General features: G+C 43.8%; 1 protein-coding gene across 12 annotated transcripts in view; it reads left to right on the top strand.

Annotated features, from left to right (window-relative positions):
• SKAP1 (src kinase associated phosphoprotein 1) overlaps positions 1–19,706 on the top strand; it is a 338,051-nt gene that overhangs the window by 295,993 nt on the left and 22,352 nt on the right. For 11 of the 12 annotated variants that reach the window (XM_081885659.1, XM_081885654.1, XM_081885662.1 and 8 more), the window contains 2 exons: positions 12,945–13,050; positions 16,667–17,036. In XM_081885659.1, the coding sequence (XP_081741785.1) occupies positions 12,945–13,043 (99 nt within the window). In that variant the 3' untranslated portion in view covers positions 13,044–13,050; positions 16,667–17,036. Of the gene's footprint in view, positions 1–12,944; positions 13,051–16,666; positions 17,037–19,706 lie in introns of those variants that run through there. The other variant, XM_081885658.1, reaches the window with a different exon arrangement.

Here is a 19,706-nt window from a genome sequence, read left to right as displayed (position 1 = left end):
ATAAATGGTATTAGGATTGTAAAGCACTTTGCAAACATAAGAAGAACTAATATGTAATCATGGAATTCTTTTAACTGGGAAAGACCAGAAGGTTATCAAGTCTGTCACTCTTCCAAAGCGGGGGCGAGATCTTACATCAGGAGCGCCCCAACCCCGCCAGCTTACATATGGGGGTGCACACTGTCTTCAAAATAATAAAAAACAGGGGGGCATCTAAGCTGGACACCCGTTGTTATTTTTTAAAAATTCCCAAGGTAAGTAAAATAATACAAAGTGCTAGGACAAACCACCGATCCCAATCCAGCATACAAGTTTTTTTCAGTTGCACAAGGTTCTTTCCCCAAATAGAAGTTCAAGGAAAAGGAAAAAGGGTGGGGGAACCTCCTTGTTTTTAAATAATGCACTTGTCTGCAGGAAACAAAGGCAAATATACTAGCACTTTTACACTTTGGTAGGGGAGCAGAATTCTCTTAATTCAAGCATCATTACAAAAACAAATGATTTTTTTAATTTTTATTTTATTTGTTGATCCGGTTGGCTTTAAGGAATTTTGTGAAAGCCGAACAAGTTGATAAAAAAGTGATAGACTTGACAAGTTGATACCAAACATTTTTACCTTAAAGTTCATCAAGATTTAAGTCTTAAATTTTATTATGTTAAATTTCCCCCTCAACATTAGGATGCATTCCCTGCGAAACACAATTCCTCTTGCATTGGTGTATCTCACCTCTCTCACCTTTGAGTTTACAACTAAGTGCCACAAGCCCCTATCAAGAGCATATTGAGACATTAGGGTAACCGTATTTAGGTACCTAGGGACATGGGTGGCGTAAACGGCATTTCCGTGCACTGCTCTGGTTCGTCAGAAGTGGCTTAGTTATGCTGGCCACATGACCCGGAAGCTGTACCCCGGATCCCTCAGCCAGTAAAGCAAGGAGCCAGTGTGGTGTCGTGGTTAAGAGCAGTAGACCCATAGTCTGGGGAACCGGGTTCGCATCTCCTCTCTTCCACATGCAGCTGCTGGGTGACCTTGGGCCAGTCACACTTCTTTGAAGTCTCTCAGCCCCACTCACTTCACAGAGTGTTTGTTGTGGGGAAGGAAGGGAAAGGAGAATGTTAGCTGCTTTGAGACTCCTTTGGGTAGTGATAAAGTAGGATATCAAATCCAAATCCAAGATGAGCGTCGCAATGCCAGAGTCGTCCGCGACTGGACCTAACAGTCAGGGGCTTTTGATAACTTAAGAAAACAATCAAAGTCAGACATTATTGTGTACTCTTTGTCTTCCTTCTCATGAATGAGTCCACCATCTTTTGATGCCTGATGTGGAAAATCTAACTGGCATGCCCTTGCACTCATAATAAACAAGGGCATAACCCGTTGGGAAGCTGTCCTGTACATGCCTGATTGAAATGAATGGGAGCTGCCAAAACCAGGCATCTGAGGAAGGCTTACCTTATTACAAGACATCTCTGCTTCCAGTGTTCATCCCCAAATTGTCCTGCCGCCTCCTGGAAATTAACTGCACACTTTTTTTGCCTCTATCCCATGAAGTTCCTTGTGGGAGTTTTGCAGCGTTCTGATTACATTAATAGCAAAGAAGTAATATGGGATGGTTGTGCATGTTGTGTAGATTTAATAATTCATACTAATTGTGATTTATGGGAAGAAACGTTTGAATACGTAAAGAACCAGCCTAGGAGGCGGAGTGGTGAATGTAAACACATGGAAAGAAAGAAAGGCAGCAAACTGGAATGTGTTTAAAGGCGTGGGCCAGTGGCGTAGCGTGGGTTGTCAGCACCCGGGGTAAGGCAAGTAATTTGCGCCCCCTAACCCGTGGATTTGTGCCCCCTAACCCTAACCCCCAGATGTTGCGCCTGGTGCGGCTGGCCCCCCCTGCACCCGCCACTGGCGTGGGCAGAGGATTTATGAAGGGCAGTTGAAGTATGCTACCTTTACCAAGAGAGAGAAGGCTACTCGCCTGAGCTTTTGTATTTATTTATTTATTTTAATTTTGCATTTTCTATTTTACATATATAAGCAAAATAAGAACATAAACATGAAATCCCCTTTGACTTCCCTCTCCGCCTCATTGTCAATCTTAATATTATGATTTCTCCCTCTGCATCTGTTTCATAAATCCGTTCTTATAAATCCTTTATCATTCCATAGTTCAAATTTTTACCACAACTTTTCTGTCAATCCTACCAAAGTGTGTAATTGTTTACAATAGTTTTTCAAGTAGATTATAGACTTTCCCCATCCTTTATTAAAGTCCACTTCTTCCTGGTTTCTAATTCTTCCTGTAAGTTTTGCCATCTCGCCATAGTTCATCAGTTTTATCTGGCACTTCCTTGCTCAGAGTTGTACCATCTTTCCATTTCTGGGCTAACAGAGTCCAGGCAGCTGTGGCCATGTACATGAATAGTTTCATCTGGTCCTTCGGAATCTCTGGACCTATAATACCTAAGAGAAAAGCTTCGGGTTTCTTAGGAAAAGTTATTTTCAACATTTTTTTTCAATTCATTACATATCATTTCCCAGAAGTCTTTTACATCTTACATGACCACCACATGTGATTTTTTTATTTTCATTTTTAGAAAACCCTTCTTTTTGTCCAACTTAAACAGTTCATTAAGCTGGTGATATTGCAACCAGTGGCGGAGGAAGGGGGTGCAGTCCTCCCTGGGTGTCATCACTGAGGGGGGGTTGATAAAATGAGGGGTTTTAAAAAAAAATGGGCTCACAAAACTTTTTAGGAGTGACGTGGTGGCTTAGGCGCTTGCAGGTTCTGCACTGCCTGAAATGGCAACGTGGGACTTGCGTCTGCCTACTGCCTCTCCCTCAGCTCCCCTACAGCTGAGGGGAAGGCGGCAGAGAGGCTCCAAGCATCAGAGAGGCTGGCCCCACCCCCATCGGTGTGGGTCACACTGCCCCCATCAGCGCAGATCGTGCTGCCCCTGGCTGCAGGACACACACACCACCGCACCAGACACGCGAGTGGCCAGCTACACCACTGATTGCAACCAGTCAGTTACTAATTCTCATATCTTTGAACCTCTTTAATTTTAAATCTTGATCTACTTCTATTAATAATTCTTAATATGTTGCCCAATCCTTTTTTTCACCAATATTGTTTCAAGTGGGGAGAGCCACCATGGTGTTTTGTGTTCCAATGTTTTTTTTATATTTGTCCCATACTTCATACACTGGTTTCCTTATAACGTGATTCAGTAAAGCTTTATGTCATGCCACAAATAGGCATGCCAGCCATATCTGTTATCATGACTTTCAAGATCTAATATGGAACAGTTTTCCAGCGATATCCATTCCTTTAACCAGCAAAGATAAGACGCCTCAAAATATAATCTCAGATCTGGTAAGGAGAATCCACCTCTTTCCTTGGCATTTGTCCGTAATTTATACTTTATTCTTGTTTCTTCCCCTGCCAGATAAATCTAGTAATAGCTTTCTGCCATTCTTTAAAGCATCTTGTATTGCTGATCACTGAGCTTTCTTATGATTTGTTGCTTATTTATTTAATAAATTTATATCCCATGCCTTCAGCAACTGAGGTTCCCAGAGTGGCGAGGTGTTTTTAATGTTGTACACTGCCCTTGGATTTTTTGATAAAGGGTGGTATATAAATTGTAGTAGTTGTAGTAGTAGTAGTAATATTATTGTGACGTATGTCTACCATTCAGGTTGTGACTTGGCTGTTGGTATCCATCAGTCCCAAGAGACAATGGAGTGTGCCTCCAGGGGTGAAATTGCTGTGTTAGCAGTACTGAAGTGAGCTCCCCGGGGTGCAAGCCTGGGCAGTGTGTATGGTGGTCCTGAGCTGCCAAGATGACAAGACCCTCCTCTCAGCCTCGCTGATGTGGTCCAAAGGAAAGCATAGCAATATGTTTGGCACCAGGTTGGCTGCAGGAGTTGCCAGAAGGAGTCATACAAAGTGCCACCCAACTGTCTTAGGGACTCCACTCTGGATTTGTGTAGGGTTACTCCTTAGCCTGTTCTTCTCCCGAAGATGTCCTGCAAGGCAACAAAGTTTTAGGATCAGAGTTTTCCTTCTCCTAGATGGGCTACCTTCCCAGATTGACGAGGTCCATCTGCCCCTCACTTCCCTCTACAGCATGTGCGGAAGCCACTTTCTTGACTGTTGGACCCACTATTGGTCTTATCCACTCAATTCCCCAGAGCCTGGCTTCGCATGCAAGTCCCTAACCACCGAGGGTTTGAGTCCCTTCAGCTACCCTCACCTGGTTTAGCTGGCTAGTCAAAGCCATTCCCTGGCTCTGTCACATGCTGACAGCTTCTAGGAGCCACAGGTGGGAGCTGAGTGCAGGGTGGGGACCAAAGGTGGATAAATTACCCCAGAAGGAGCACAACATGTTCCCCACCAGAAGCAGTACCCTCCCCTAACACTCCATACACTCCTGTTATGACATTAACGTTATGACTTGATATAACATTAATGGTATGAATCATTGGGAGAATCTATGTGCCATTGAATTGTTTTTGTATCCATAGGAAAAGGTATGATCAGTGACACTTGTGCCTGCCAACTGTCTAATCACAACTCTGATGTGAAGTGCCCATATTGAACTAAGCACTCTCCAGATATGTCCAGTGTTAGTTTATAGAACGTGTTTTGTCCGCCAGCACTTCACAACCGGTCTTCAGCACTTAGAAGTTAAAACAATTGAGTTTACTCTGAGATACAGGTGTTTGTGAGAAATAATCACATATAGTCAGAAATTAAGCACTCGTTCAAGCACCAATTATAACAGGAATGCATCACCCATACAGCTGTTCAGAGGGAGGAACTTCAGACAATTCCACACAAGATGCAAATAACACATTCCTGGTCCATGGAATCAGGTAATGCCAGAAAACCAATCATGTCCCTCTACCTCCTTTAAAGCTCTCAGAGCTGCTGCATATCCATATTGTAGTCTATCAGGCACACTGGTCTGAAGGGAAAACACACTCCAGCAGAGCAGAGCCTTTAAGAGGTGTGACCTAGGAAAAGTCCCAAGGAACAGATAGAAAAGTCTGGAGGGTCTCATTAGGTCCCTTGGATTCCCAGTCTTCATTTATCTGTGCTTATTGTTGAGAGGTTTCTCCTAATGTTTAACTGAAATCTACCATCTGTAATGTAAGCCCATTAGAACTAGTCCTGCCCACTGGGGCAGCGGAAAATAAGTACCCTGTTCTATAAGAGAACCCTTCAGAGATTTGAAGTTTACTCTCGTATCTGCCTTCAGTCTTCTCTTCACCTGGCTAATCACACCCGGTTTCCTCAACCTTTCATTGTACAACTTTTGCCCTCTTCTGAACCTGTTCCAATTTGTCTGCATTCTTTTAAAAAGTGTGGTGCCAATGGAAAACTGGGCTGAAACTAACAAAATGAAATTCAATATAGACGATTTTTTTAAAAATCAAATGCAGAAGGAGAGTATGGGGGACATCTGGCTTGGCAGCATACAAAAAGGATCTCAGGATCTGGTCATTGACCATAATAATAAAGATTTGATTAGATCTCAGAATTATAATCAATCACAAGCTGAACATGGATCAGCAGTGTGATGCTGCCAAAAAAAAAGATAATACAATTTTAGGCTGCATTAGTAGCACCATAGTTTCCAAGTCTTTTAAAAAAATCATTTTATTCTGCACTGGTCAGACCTTATCTGCAGTACTGTGCCCAGTTATTCTGTAAAGGTGATTGCTAGCCCCAATGGCTATGCTCTGCCTTCACAGTCAGAGGCAGCAATGCTTCTGAATATCAGTTGCTGGAAACCACAGGAAGGAATAGTGTGCTTGTGCTCAGATCCTTATGGCACCATGCTCAAAAACATGATCCAGGTTGATGAGAAACCATTGATGAACATGCTCGATTTTGCCTGCTCTGGATCCACCTGATGGTATTATTATATATCCTGCATTTAACCAGTTTGCTAACCAAATATCAAATGCTCTGCTGAAATAAAGATAAATTATGTCCACTACATTCCCACAATCCACTAAGCTTATAACCCAATTAAAATCACTTATCACTACATTGTTACACAGATGATTATAAACTGACTCCTTTTTCCTCTGTTCTAGCGTGTTCCAAGGTATCAAAGTCAGACTGGCCACTCTGTAATTTCCCAGATCTTCTCTCTGCCTTCCGCACCCCATCTCCACACTGTGAAGTTCCACACTCTTCCCCTTCCCTAGTTGCAGGAGTTCCTGCTATCCCAGAGGAAATGGAACGAAAGTACAAGCTCGTTTGAAGAGATGGGGCCCCTTCCTGACCCCGATATCTAGGGTTAAGAAGGCTAGACTTCCATGGCAGAGGCCACGTCATGACTTTCTGCCTGACCATGAGGCAATGTAGGCTGTCATCTCAGAAAATAGGTTTTGGGCAATAAAGAGACAGAGAGAGAGGTCTCATTCATAGAGCACTACCTACAGGGAAGTTTCTCTACTATGCAAGCCCTGTTGAAATGACGGGGGGGGGGGCGAGCAGCACATGAGCACAGGAGAAACGTCTTGAGCTGTCACTGCAGCTTCCTGGGGGACATTCAGACCCTAACACCTCTCTTTCATTCCCAAAAACTGGCCACTGTGCTCAGGTTTCCTCCTTTCCAGTGTTAAGCCCTAAATTTTGTTCTGAGCCAGCTTTCAGCCCTGGGCCAGTTTTTGAGGTAAACAGATGTCTGCAGCGACCCAATATAAAACCCTCCCATGTCAAGCGACCCTCCAATAATGCGTGACACAGCTCACCTATGAATTAGAGGCCTCCATTTTACTAACAATAATGTATGATGCTCCGGCACTAATAATGGGGCCAAGCAATCATATACCGATAAGCCTGTGATTGATTTTGGCTTTTCTCCTCGGGCATCCATCATCCCGCCATTGATCTTCTGTGAGCGACTGGGGCTGATTAACTACATCGCCAAAGTAGGATCGGGGTTGTTTACGAGGCGCTTGGACTGTAACTAGAGCTAAGTTGGGGTTGAGGAGTAAATATTGCTAGATCAGCGTTGGCAAGGTGGGGTGTGGAGCCAGCCTTTTGTTTTAGAACAGGTAATGTCTCACTATAGAGAAAAGAGTTTGTCTCCAAACCCTGAGGCTTAATTGGGAGATAGGATGTATTAGCCCCAGAATCTATTTTCCGTGCCAAGCAGAGCCAGCCCGTGACATTTTGGCACCTGAGGCAGACCCCAAAATAGCACCCCTTTCCCACTAGGGAAGAAGGGACGAGGGAAGATCTACATCAGGAACAAAGGTGGGGGGGAGAGATCAACATTGGGATCTGCTGCCCCAGTGGGACGTCACCTCACCTTGCCTCATGTGTGGGCCGCCGCTGGTGCTGGGGCTCTGCTCTGGAGAAAACTAAGTACATGAAAAAAGAGTGCCTCTGAGCATGTGTAGTGATTCTTTCCATTCATAGTGAGGGCGGAGCTGTACATGATGAGAAATACGGGGTTACCAGCAAAGGCAGAAGTTCTGTATTGAGTTCTCCCTGCTCCGTAATGTGTAGTAAAACGTAGCCAATTTCTTGATGTCGTGCTGCGTGTTTCCTCGTCATTGCTTCACATCAAATTCCTCACATCATGGAAGGATTTGCCACATCCTGGAAGGCAGGATATAAATAATTGCAATAAATCAATAGAGATAAATCACTGGTTGTCAGTGCCAAGGAAAAATGCAACATGATGATGGTATCAGAACATGCTGTTAGTTTTACTACATGTTATGGAGGAGGAAGGGGAGAGCTCAAAACCAGACTGCTGTTTTGGATAGCAACCCCACCTCTCTCATAACATGTAGTTACTGTATACTTTGAGTAACCACAGGATATCCAATGCATACACCTCTGGGACGGAAGGAAGGAATTCCTTTGAGTGTTTATTCCAGACACCTCTTGCTTCTAAAAATTAACCAACCTCTTTGGTGATTGACTAGGAATTCAGCCCGGCCTTCCTCCTCCTGTCAATCTTATCTGTGGCCATATTGTAGTTTGCTGTTCCCGTCAACAGCTTAGTTCAGAGTTCTGCAAATTGTCTCACTTATTCCACTGTCAGTGCTGTTGGCAGCTCATGCAAGTGGGATGAATTTTGCAAGAGCTTAGCTTAGCTCTAAATCCCAGTGCAACCATAATTAGGAGACTATAGATTCACATTTTTGGAAATAAATTGTAGCAAGGAAAACTTGCTTGAACAAACACACACACACACACACACACACACACACACTGAGTCAAATTCATTTTTGCTCTTAATTATTTGCAAATGACAGCCTGTTTCTGTGTTGCCTCGCTGACAAGCAGCCCTCAGGAAATGCTTAGTTACAGAGATGCTGCACATGTACTGCACATGAGATCCTGAACAGTAATATTTAAAATACTCACTAAATGCACTTTACCCATCATGAGTAGCAGTTGTGAAAGCTGCTGCCAGAATCAGAAGCATGCTCCTGCTATTTGTGGTTAGGGATACGCATTTGGTAAGGATCTTTTAAACATCACTCTTCCTGCATAAAGCATTTGCGACACATAAAGGGGCTTCTCCTTGTCTGCATGTGGGGTATATATAACATCTAAAACTAGCTTTTAACAAGCAGCAGGTCTTACCTTGGTTTAGCTCAGCAGGTGAACATGTCATGTGCATGCAGAAAGTAACAAGTTTGTTCCAAGGCATAGGCATCTCCAGTTACAAAACCTCACAGAGTAGGACTGGGAAGGACCTTTGCTAGAGAGCCGTCACCAGTCAGAGTACATTGCACTGGGTTTAATAGACCAAAGGTCTGATTTAGTATAAAGCACATTCATTATATTCCTATGACCACTGAGTAACTGCAACCAGCCGCTGCATCTGGACTTACCGAGAAAGAACTCAGTGGGTGATAACTTCCCATTAGATTTGCACCCCAGTAATATACATGCACACATATTTTATACAGAAAGCGAAAGAGCGCTGCAGCCCTGAGGCTGTTTCTGCCTTGCCCCTCAAAGACGTATCAGTGGTCATCTTGGGTAGTTGCTGAGCTGTCATGCAGAACGCTCTACAAATAGGGAAACAGTGGGGATGGGGGCAGATGGAAATTAAAAGCGAGCGGCTCTGTAGCAGGGGTCTTCATTCTCTTTTCCGGCTTACGAGAGCTGCCTGCTGTTTCCTCCCAGTCTTCCTCCCCCTACCCCCTGCCGCTACCTGCTTGCTAAGGCATTTTCTTGTGGCACGGTAGAGAGAGTCCAGACATCGAGACAGGAGGCATGCAAAGGACACCCGTGACGCTGTCGAAAAGCAGTAAAGCAGCCGCATGAGAAGGCTGAGAGTAGCCAAGAAATGTCCCCCTTGTCGCTTGTCGGCATCCTATTTTGGTTTATATGTCCTTTCCCATAGGTTTAGATATTGTTTTCCCATTAGTTGGTGTACATCAGCAACATAAATTCTTCTATGTCTGTGCATGTGCAATCCCTCCACGGACCCCCACGCCCAGGAAAGATTGATCCGCATGCAGCTGTTTCAGCTTTGCTGCTGACAAGAAATTTGGGAGCCAAGGGATGGGGAAAGAAATTTTGCATTTCATTTTTACTTCCTTTGCATATTTTTGCTTCATCTTTTTTAATCGGCAGGGATGCCACCCCTGCGCTAAGCTTCTGTTCTGTTCTTGAGATCTTTTTACACATCTTGGATAACACACACACCTCTTTCAGTTCATGCAGTCAGCGCAGGTAAGGTGAAATCCTGTGATCCCATTTCCTAGGCCACAGTTCGGACTTCAAGCCAAGAACATTACAGATTTTCCTAATTTTTGATACTACATGCCTCCAGTTGATTTCACTAATCAGCACACCAATTTTAGACAGTCTTTCAGTGTACCTGTCTTTCATACCAGTACTCCTATGAATCAGGGGGTGCAGGACACCTGAAGGATGTAAATTTTTAGCCAAGGATATCCTTTTGTTGAGGCCTTTTACCCTGGGCCCAGGAGAGGGGCTGGGAATTAACTCTGTATATTTTCCCCAAAATCCACTATCATTTTTGAAACTGAACTCTGCTTGGGAAGCTGACCTCAAAGTTACAGTGCTTAGACATGTTACAACAGTGCTGAAACATTCCTGCAAAATAATAATAATAAAGCCCTTGTTAATGCTGGATTGCTGTAGGACAAACTCGGCATTCTTGCTGCCCTTGTTGGCATGAGTCAGGGGTGTCCCCTGCTAACTCTAAGCTACAGTGCACAGGTCCTGGAGCACACTCTCCATGGGGAGCCAGCTACCACAAAAGGAGGGTTAAGAGCCTGGACTCAGGATTGCTGGTGTGGCATGGGGAGCCTCTCTTGAACTGAGCCACCACAGACAGCTACCTCCTCTGTCCTCATGGTCAAGCCTGCTCTGGATCAATGGATGTGTGCAGGTCCAAAGGGTCTAGCATCTAGCACTCACTGGAATTTGTTTCAACATTTTCTGCTGAAGAAGTCATCCTCTCCATCACCCCATACAAAAAAATTCCCCCTCGCTAAGCAAAGCCCAAACCTCCGGCATCAGCAGCTTATGGAGGGAAGCTGGCAAATTAGCACCTCCAGACGCAAGGCAGGGTTCACCTCGGGCCGGGGCTCTGCCAGTGCAACTTCCTCCATTTTAATAGTTTAATAAAAATTAGCATAATTAACGAACATCTGTATGATCCAGAGCGGTGCAATTTGGCACTCGGAAACGAGAGCTTAAACATTATTGCTGGGAGTTTAATGTTGTTTTAATTCTTTTTGGCACAGCACAGGGAAATAAAGCGCCCGGCGCCGATGGTTCTCGGCTTGTGCTCATTTGCATTCCATTCTTCCTTTTTTGATTATGAACAATCGCTGGCTCCCCAGCAATCCATCAAAGCCGAAATTGTTTTAAAATACCTCACAGTGCTCAGGCCAAGGCAGTGCTTGGAAGAAGGTGGGTCCGGTCTCTGTCTTCGCCTTTTACATCCATCTGGCACAGTATCCCTTTCTCTGTTTTTTTCCTGGTGCCTTGGGCTTGTTCACACACACATCTACATCACTTCATTACTCTGTACTTGGCTATTTTAGCAGAATGTGTGAACTGACTCTGGGCTGAAAAGCATTGTGCGTGAACTGACATCAGGTGATATGAAAGATGTTTGTGGTGATTAATCTATAATGGCTCATTCGCCATGCATGTCGCCATTAGATGCTGCGTAGTCAACAAGTGATTAACATACTTGTGTGAAACAACCCATAGCCTTTATACTGAATGCTGCGACACTTGTCTGGAAACCCTTCAGCTTGCAGCGTCTTGCTCCTAACATGTCCATGAGAGAGGTTATTCTAGAGAAGAAAGCACTCTGAATGTGCTCAGAGGAACTCTACTTTACTATTACTTCACATATCCCTGGAGCTATTTAAGGAGCAAAATGTAGGACATTCTGCCTCGCCCAGTGTCCGGTGGGCCAACAGCTGCTAGAATCATGTTTTCCACCGCTAAGGGAAGGGCAAAGACTCTATGGCCCCACTCACTGGCCAGAGAGCTGACAGTCCTGGGTTCTTCACAGCCAAAACAGAACTTCTGCCAGAACTTTCAGTTCTTCTGGGTGCTGCAGCAAAAGGCTCTGTATGGACAAGTTTGCACAATCAACAGGGTTAAGTGGTAGATATTTTTCTGAACTCTTCCACTTCAAGCTGCAGGCGGAAGAATACAGTTTGAAGAATATGCAAAAACAAACACAACCCTTTCCCATTAGAAAACTGGTGCATCAGGCAGAAGCCTAGTCCAAACCTTTATATGTACAGAGAATCTTATCTATGAATATTAATACTGTATTCTTAAGTGTTATGTTAAGTTAAAAGTAGTTTTATTTGGTGCAGCATTTGTGAAGGGAGAAATACAAAGCATTTGGGACTCTTGTTTTAATGCTGCTTTATTCCAAAAGGTTTATTTTATATGTTAGGCCCTTGACAGTTGTATTTTTATTGTTTTAATGCAATTGATTATATCCTGTCTTTCTACAGTGTCCAAGGCAGCTAACCCAAAAATACATCAAATTAAAAGTTCAAAAAATAAATAAATGAGAAATAATAATTCATATTGCTATTTTAAATGCATTTACAGAAGTATAGTGTCCCAATCATGGGAAGGAATAGTCCTGCTCTTTTCAGACCACACCTGGAGTACTGCGCCCGGTTGTGGTCACCACAATTTAAGAAAGATATTAACAAGCTACAATGTGTGCAGAGGAAGGCGGCCCAGATTATCAGGGGTCTGGAAACCAAGCCTTATGAGGAAGGGTTGAGGGAATTGGTTACGTCTAACCTGGTAAAGAGGAAACCAGATGACCCTCTTCCAACTCTACAATTCTGTGATCCTATGCTCATTGGACACAATCCATTAAGCACTTTAACTTTTCTATCAACACCAAGTGGCACCTAATGCTGAGTATGTTGCAATTTATCCCGCCACTACCCAGAATGATGAGCACGTGTATGTTTTACAATGACAATCAGTGCAGTCTTGATGTAACCTTTCAGGCTGCTTGTGTGTGTGGCTCCCATGTTGGATTAGATGGGCCATTGGGCTGATCCAGGAGGCCCTTATGTTCTTACAAGTTCTGTGACAGTGTGGTGTAGTGGTTAAGAGCGGTGGACTCGTAATCTGGGGAACCGGGTTCGCGTCTCTGCTCCTCCACATGCACCTGCTGGGTGACCTTGGGCCAGTCACACTTCTCTGAAGTCTCTCAGCCTCGCTCACCTCACAATGTGTTTGTTGTGGGGAAAGAAGGGAAAGGAGATTGTTGGCCGCTTTGAGACTCCTTAAGGTAGTGATAAAGCGGGATATCAAATCCAAACTCATCTTCTGTGACAGTGGCAGGAGTCTAAGCCCATGACATCAAGGCCCTTCATCCAGCTATTTCACTTAATGCTGTTCTTACTTCAATTCCAGGAGTACAACATGTATGGCTGGTGGGTCGGAGAGCTGGACAGCATGGTGGGGATTGTGCCAAAGGAATATCTTATGCCCGCCTACGATGTGGAAAGATGAATGGCAGGTAAGACAAGACTGAGTTCATATCATTGGGCAACGATTGTGGCGGATCTCCTTCAGGTTTAATCGCCTGCCATGGGACAGTTCTCCTTTACAGTCTCCATACGATGCTCTTGAATAGTTGCTATTCACTTCAGTGGGGCTGATGCACTAGAACAGGCATGGCCAAACCTAGCCCTCCAGATATTTTGGGACTACAGTTCCCATCATCCCTGACCACTGGTCCTGTTAGCTAGGGATCATGGGAGTTGTAGTCCCAAAACACCTGGAGGGCCATGTTTGCCTATGCCTGCACTAGAACTTGCCAGAGAACTGTTCTCAGATACGTCTGTCTCTCAGAACCAAGCTACACATTATAATAAATGTGTGGCATGTGTTTTTAAATAGCAGCTAAGCCCCCATCCTCGATCAATTTGAATCAGGGCCTCAGCACAGGCTGAGGAGTGGATTAACCCTTTCCACTGCAGTGCAGTTCCAATTAAAATTCTTCCCGCCACACAAACTACTATTTGTTCCGGAAAGAAAAATGCTGTCGCCCCCCCCCCCACACAATACCTATCACTCCTGCCATATTACTGAGATTAGGGAAACCTGCAGCTGCTATTTAAAGACACTGACAAATTCAAATATGCACTTAGCATGTAGTTTGGCCCTCACTCCATTGCTCTTAATGGCACCTGAAATTCATCACCTGAAGTGGCTGCCTTTTCTCATGGCAAGTCAAAAACTTTGAAGGAACTTTCCTTTTGCATTCCTCAGCTGCTTGCCAAACCCATTACTGTTTCATCGGCTGATAAGTCTTCCCTCAGAGGTGCCTTGGAGTTAACTGAACTGCACTTAAGATAAATGAAAAACATAGTGTGATTTTAATCAACCACCAGGAGGTGGTGCTGTTACTTGTGTTGAAGGGAATGCACCAGCTGGGGGGGAAAGGTGAAAGAAGGGATGCTCCAAAATGGTGGACAGTTGGCAAAGAGAAAATGGAGGGAAGCTCAGCAATTGCTCATTTGTATTCTATAACTTATCTGGTTCTGAAGATCCCTAAAGATCTAGTCATTGATGAGAGGCAGAGGTATTATATGGCTTATTCTCAACTACAGAGAGAAAGCAATTTTACTTCCCTTTGCAAATAATTGTTTTGTCTAGGCAGAGATGAACTGTTGGGTAATTAACTGAGAATCAGCCACCTTTCTGTTCTGCCTGATGAAAACTATTGAGCAACTCCAAAAGATAGCATATTCTCACAGCCATATAAGCTGGCCCAATATAATTGTCATAATATATAAACTGCTTTCTATCTTTGTTGAACCTTGGTAATGACTCAGGTCTTATCTGCTGTTGACTAATGGGAAAGTGGCTCTGTGAACCACTGGTTTGTCTTGGGACAGTTGTTTTTAGGATGGGACTACAAGGATGATCATACAGTTGTTGGTTGTTGAGGGTTATCCCTGTCTGGCAGTGCTGCCCACTGATCTGGAAGCACAGCTCCGGATACCAGATAGCAAAGGAAAGAAATCTCAACCATGCTCAGAGACAGTCCTGTCTCTATTATATGTGACATATTCCAGGTCTCTGAACCCTGGCAAAAACAAATTCTGAGGCTGTGTTATGGTGAGATGTGGCTTAAATTGAACAGTGAGTGGGGAGATCCATATCCTTTCATTATTGTGGATGATATTCTCCAGCCCAAGAGCAGGCTGGGTATATGAAACATTAACAGAGAGTTTGTTAAAAAGGCACTGCACGCAATGTTTCTTGATTGTCTTTTTACATAAGCCTGGATTAAACCTGGAGGAATATTGTCTCTGGCTCCATCTTCTGGCCTCTCCTTTCTGCCGGAGCAAGCCAGGAAGTCTCCACATTAGGAGAAAGCATTAAGATTCATTAGGTGAATTTTGAGTTAAGAGTGAAGTGGAATTCAATAAGGTCATACTGTGTTGGCAGGGAGCACATTTATACAAGGCAAGGCTAGGGGAGGAATAGCTGGTTAGACAAAGGTGCTAAAAAGATGTAGGAGTTAAGGTGGAAGAACAAACTATGTCAAAATACAATTTTAAATTTTACAGAATGAGTGACCAATCTGTAGCCTGGGTGCCACAAGTGGCACAGGCAGTAGAGTCTCATTGGCCTGACTGTAGCATGGAGTCAGGTCTGATTTCCTGCCTGCTCCCCACACTTAGAGGCAAGGCCACCTCAAGGCATGTGAGTGGAGTGCAGTGTATGCTGCAGTGGAATTAAGAAATACTTTGGACTTTGCTTGGGTGCCCTAGTCCAATAAATTGGCCACCACTGTTTAATTAACTGCAAGGCTGGGTACCAGATTTGCTCAAGCAAAAGCCCACTACTCTGTCACAAGCTGGATCCTTGATCCAGTGTTACATGACACCCCCAATCTCTACAGCAGTGTGAGATTCCAGGTAGCTCCTGGTGCTCTTTACCCTGAGTCTGCGTTTTGCTTTTATGGTATATGGTTTATGATACATGGTTTATATACAACATATATAGACGTGGGTCCTGCTTCCTCCATAGGCACATCAGCATCCTTGCCCTGCAGCTTGCCTTGCTCCCTCAAGTCACCCCCCAGCTTCACACTGGTCTCTTTTAATACAGGCAGAAGTCCCACTGACTTTGATCCTCATGTTGTGTGGATGACTCATTACCCTAGGCTAACACCTCAAAGGGAAATTTGCCTGACTCAATTACTTTCTAACACGTGTTAATTTCAACCGATTCACAAGGTGTCTAATACACAGTTTAGGAAGTTAACTTAATTGGTCTCTCACACATGCTAATTAAAGGATTGGAAGTGTCTAGTACACAGTTCAAATGCACATATGGATCTGTCCTAAATGTGCATGAGTGTGGCTGTTTCCTGGTTTTAATACTGCAAGCCTTAAACTCTAGCACCTTCAAACCTGTAACACTTTCCTCTGATATCCAGAGTCCTGAGATTACAGCAAGCAGGTGAGCAGGCTTTGTGCCAGATCCACTCAGGTCACTTGCACACTCCTTAATTTACCCTCCCTGCTGGTTTCCCAAAAGCCAAGAGTGGTGAGTTGGAAATTATGCCAGGTCTGGGACTAGATTCATAGGCCCTTTAAACGTTTATGAGCCCTGGGCAAACTGCTCAGCATTCCTTGTGCTGGTGCCTTGTGGCAAGTGATTGCCTGTATTCACTGTAGGTTTTTCATTTCCAGAAGGAAATTGGAGGCTTTCTTCATATAACTTGAAATTTCCAAGCAGGGCTTATTTTGTGAACCAAGAGCAGAGGGGCGTGCAGTACCCTAAGGCTGGATGTAGTGGGTTAGTTACCTAGAGTGAAAACCCATTTTTGAAGTTTGTGTTTCAGACATACATAACAGCAAGTCCAGGACCGTTTTTGTGGAGATTGATTGATTTACAATGAGCACAACAGTCGCCAGACATCACAAACGGAGGGGTCCACATCAAGACTGATGAACTATTGTCAATTAAAAAAAATGGAGTGGGAGGGTCTTGCAGAGCAACAAAAAACCTGGGCTGAATGTGGGCTGTGGGTTGGCCACCTTATTGATCATTCTATTTTCATAGTTTTTCCTCCCAAATGACCATCTTCGCATTTATTTTATGTTCCCTCCTAGATAACCTGGGTCTCATCTCTTCCCGTCCCTTGCATTGTTGACGCAACAGAAACACTTCCTAGAACCCCTCTTTGCTATTCCTAAGAAAAATATGTGCACACGAGATGTCCTCAACCCACATTAAATCTGCTGCAGAAGCACAGTCTCCTCTCCTGTGGTTCCTTCAGCCTTTTCCATTCTAAGATAGAGTTCTTCATACTCTAGAGACTTTTGCTCTAGTACTTTCCCCCCACTTGGCACATGCTCTTGTTCTGCAGAAGGTGGCCAAACATTCCACATACATGATGGTGGGGGCAGTACTTGCTTTTGCAGAACACTCAACGTTGACAATATTTCAGAATAAATACTTCTGTCATTTGCTGATTAGAAAGTGTTTATTGTGCTGAAGTCTCTCTCTCTCTCTCTCTCTCTCTCTCTCTCTCTCTGTGTGTGTGTGTGTGTGTGTGTGTGTGTGTGTGTGTTTATCAGCTAGTCTAGTTTTATTGCTTTAGCCAAAGGCCAAAACATCCAGTACAGAATACAGTATAATTAGAATAAAACTCCCAAATCCCAGATAAAAGTTATGAGGGAGGCTGAAGAGATTCCATTTAGAACAGAGTAATTTGGATTTTATTCATGATTAAAATATTAAGTATGCTTATAATAAATATACGCTACTTACATTAAGAGAAACATAAAGATTGAAAGACAACTGGGTAAAAAAGAAATAAATGTTTCATTTTTGTTGCTATTCATTTATTGCAGCATCAGAGGTGGGAATGCGTTTTAATAAGAAATCTGGCAGACATGCAGACACACACACAGACACACACACATAGTCCTATAGAACAGGCCTGTATATTCCAGCTGAACACACCTCACAGCCTTGTCAGCAAGCTGCTTGACTGACTTGTTTTCTTCAAGTCCCAGGCAGGCAGCAAAGAAAAAAGGTTTATTGAGCCCCTGTTTGGCTGTCATACATGGCTGCTAGCTGTCTACCTGGATAGGCCACAAGTTGGACAGGCTAGCTATAAATATAGCAATACTATATAAAGGGGAAAAAATCCATCTGACTTACAACTCACGGATAGGTATTTAGACCAATCTCCTAGCCCCCATCTTGTTCAAGATCTAGCTTTTTGCTCCAAAATCTGATGGAAACCCCAAATTGATCTGCTTCAGCTTTAATAATGCAATGTAAAATGCCACTGCAGGCGATTCCTATTTTCTAGAGTGATAAGTGTTGGACTTCAAACTTGATGTGCATGGGAACCCTTTGCCTATGGATGGAGAGTGTCTTGCAGATCTTAGTGGAAAAGAATTCTTTGTGCTGCTTTGCATGCTGAAGGTTCCAGGGTCAATTCCTGGCATCCCTCAGTAGGGCTGGGAGACACCTCAATCTGAAACCCTTGAGAGCTGCTGGCTCAGAATAAATGTTGCAACTAACACATCCAGGACAAGTGCATGGAAGGTTGCCTGCCTACACCTGGATCTCTGGGATAAAGGTGGCAGAGCCCTCACTCTCTGACACAATGGATCTAGTTGTGTGAGTTTTATTAAACTACACCTCCAGGGTGTGACATAGCTGAGCTATGAGACTGCAAACCATCTGCCACACTGTGATGCCAGCCAGTGGAAAGCTGTTTCTCATCATATTTCAGGTGTAGAGGTCATTGAAGCCACAAGATGGCGGTAGTTAACTGCTCACCTGGTACATCTAAATTCCCAGTGGTAGCAAACCTGGAGTTCTTCCCCTCCCACACTCCCCAGGGATGACATGTGAAAAGATAGTGTTTCGTGTTGACAAATCCAATGGACATGCTTCGTAGATGAAAACCTATGCTGTGACCTGCACACGGCTTACTTAAAATCCACTGAAATAAGTAAGATTCTCAGTAGGTCAACTGTGTGCAAAATTGCAGCCTTTACATTTGGTTTCAAAATGGCTCAACTGAAACTAACTGGGGAACGCCTTAAGCAAATGCCTCTAACTTGAATTTGCATGTGGGACTTTGCACATGATTTTGTTTCAACATTCGCTGTTGCTGAATTTCACTTGGCTTTTGTGGGCTGAGGAAGAAACAAGGAGAGTAATCTAGTCCCATTTGATCACGGCCAACACACATAGGGCTAAAAGGAGCTTGGATGCCTTTTCACCTGTATCATTGTCTGAACATTTGAACATGTGCGGAAGTGACATGGCACAAAATAGGTGTGCTGAGTACACTTCCCACATTCCCATTCAGTCCTCCAACTCTGCCTGGGTAACTTGCTAGTAGCATAAGGGAAAGGGAGATAGGGATATGAGATGCACACACAGAGCTACCATTCATCAGATTGCCTTGGTATAAATCTGGCAAGCTTCACATTCCTCCCAGAATCTACCAATGGGATGTGAGGTTTAAGATTTTAAAATAATCCTTCTAAGTCATATTTGAAAGCAAAATTGCAAGTTTTCAGAAATTCTGACATTTTACCAAATTTCAGTTTTAGAAAATGCAGAACGCAATTCTTTGAGTAATGTGAACTAGACTACCTTCATGTCAGTGTGGTGTAGTGGTTAGTGTGTTGGTCTAGGACCTGGGAGGTCTGGGTTCAAATCCCCACTCAGCCATGGAGCTCACCGGGTGTCCTTGGGCCAGTCCAAGCCTAGCCTACCTCACAGGGTTGTTGTGAGGATAAAATGAGGTGGAGGAAAGCTGTACACCACCTTGAGCTCCTTGGAGGAAAGATGGGATATAATTAAAATAAAATAAAATAAGTAAATAAAATAAAGTAAAATATGTTCACATATTTATTTATTTATTGCATTTATATCCCACCTTTCTCCTGATAGTATACAATTGATTACAACTTGCTTTGGACAAACAAGTGGTGCATTTTGCCATCATGTCCCATTTAATTTCCCTGAGACATCTACTTGTCCACTTTGCAGACAGAATGCTAGGCTACATGGGCCCTTGGCTGGGCTACATGTTGTTATTACAGCATGGTCTTCTTGACATGTGTTTGGTAGAGAAACTGGAGGAAACAGGAACTCTCCAGGGTGCTGAAACATGCA

The sequence above is a fragment of the Podarcis melisellensis genome, assembly GCF_964234715.1.
Source record: "Podarcis melisellensis genome assembly, chromosome: 13".
Lineage (NCBI taxonomy): Eukaryota > Metazoa > Chordata > Lepidosauria > Squamata > Lacertidae > Podarcis > Podarcis melisellensis.
The sequence above is the reverse complement of the archived record's forward strand: the minus strand, read 5'-3'. Positions and strand labels throughout refer to the sequence as shown.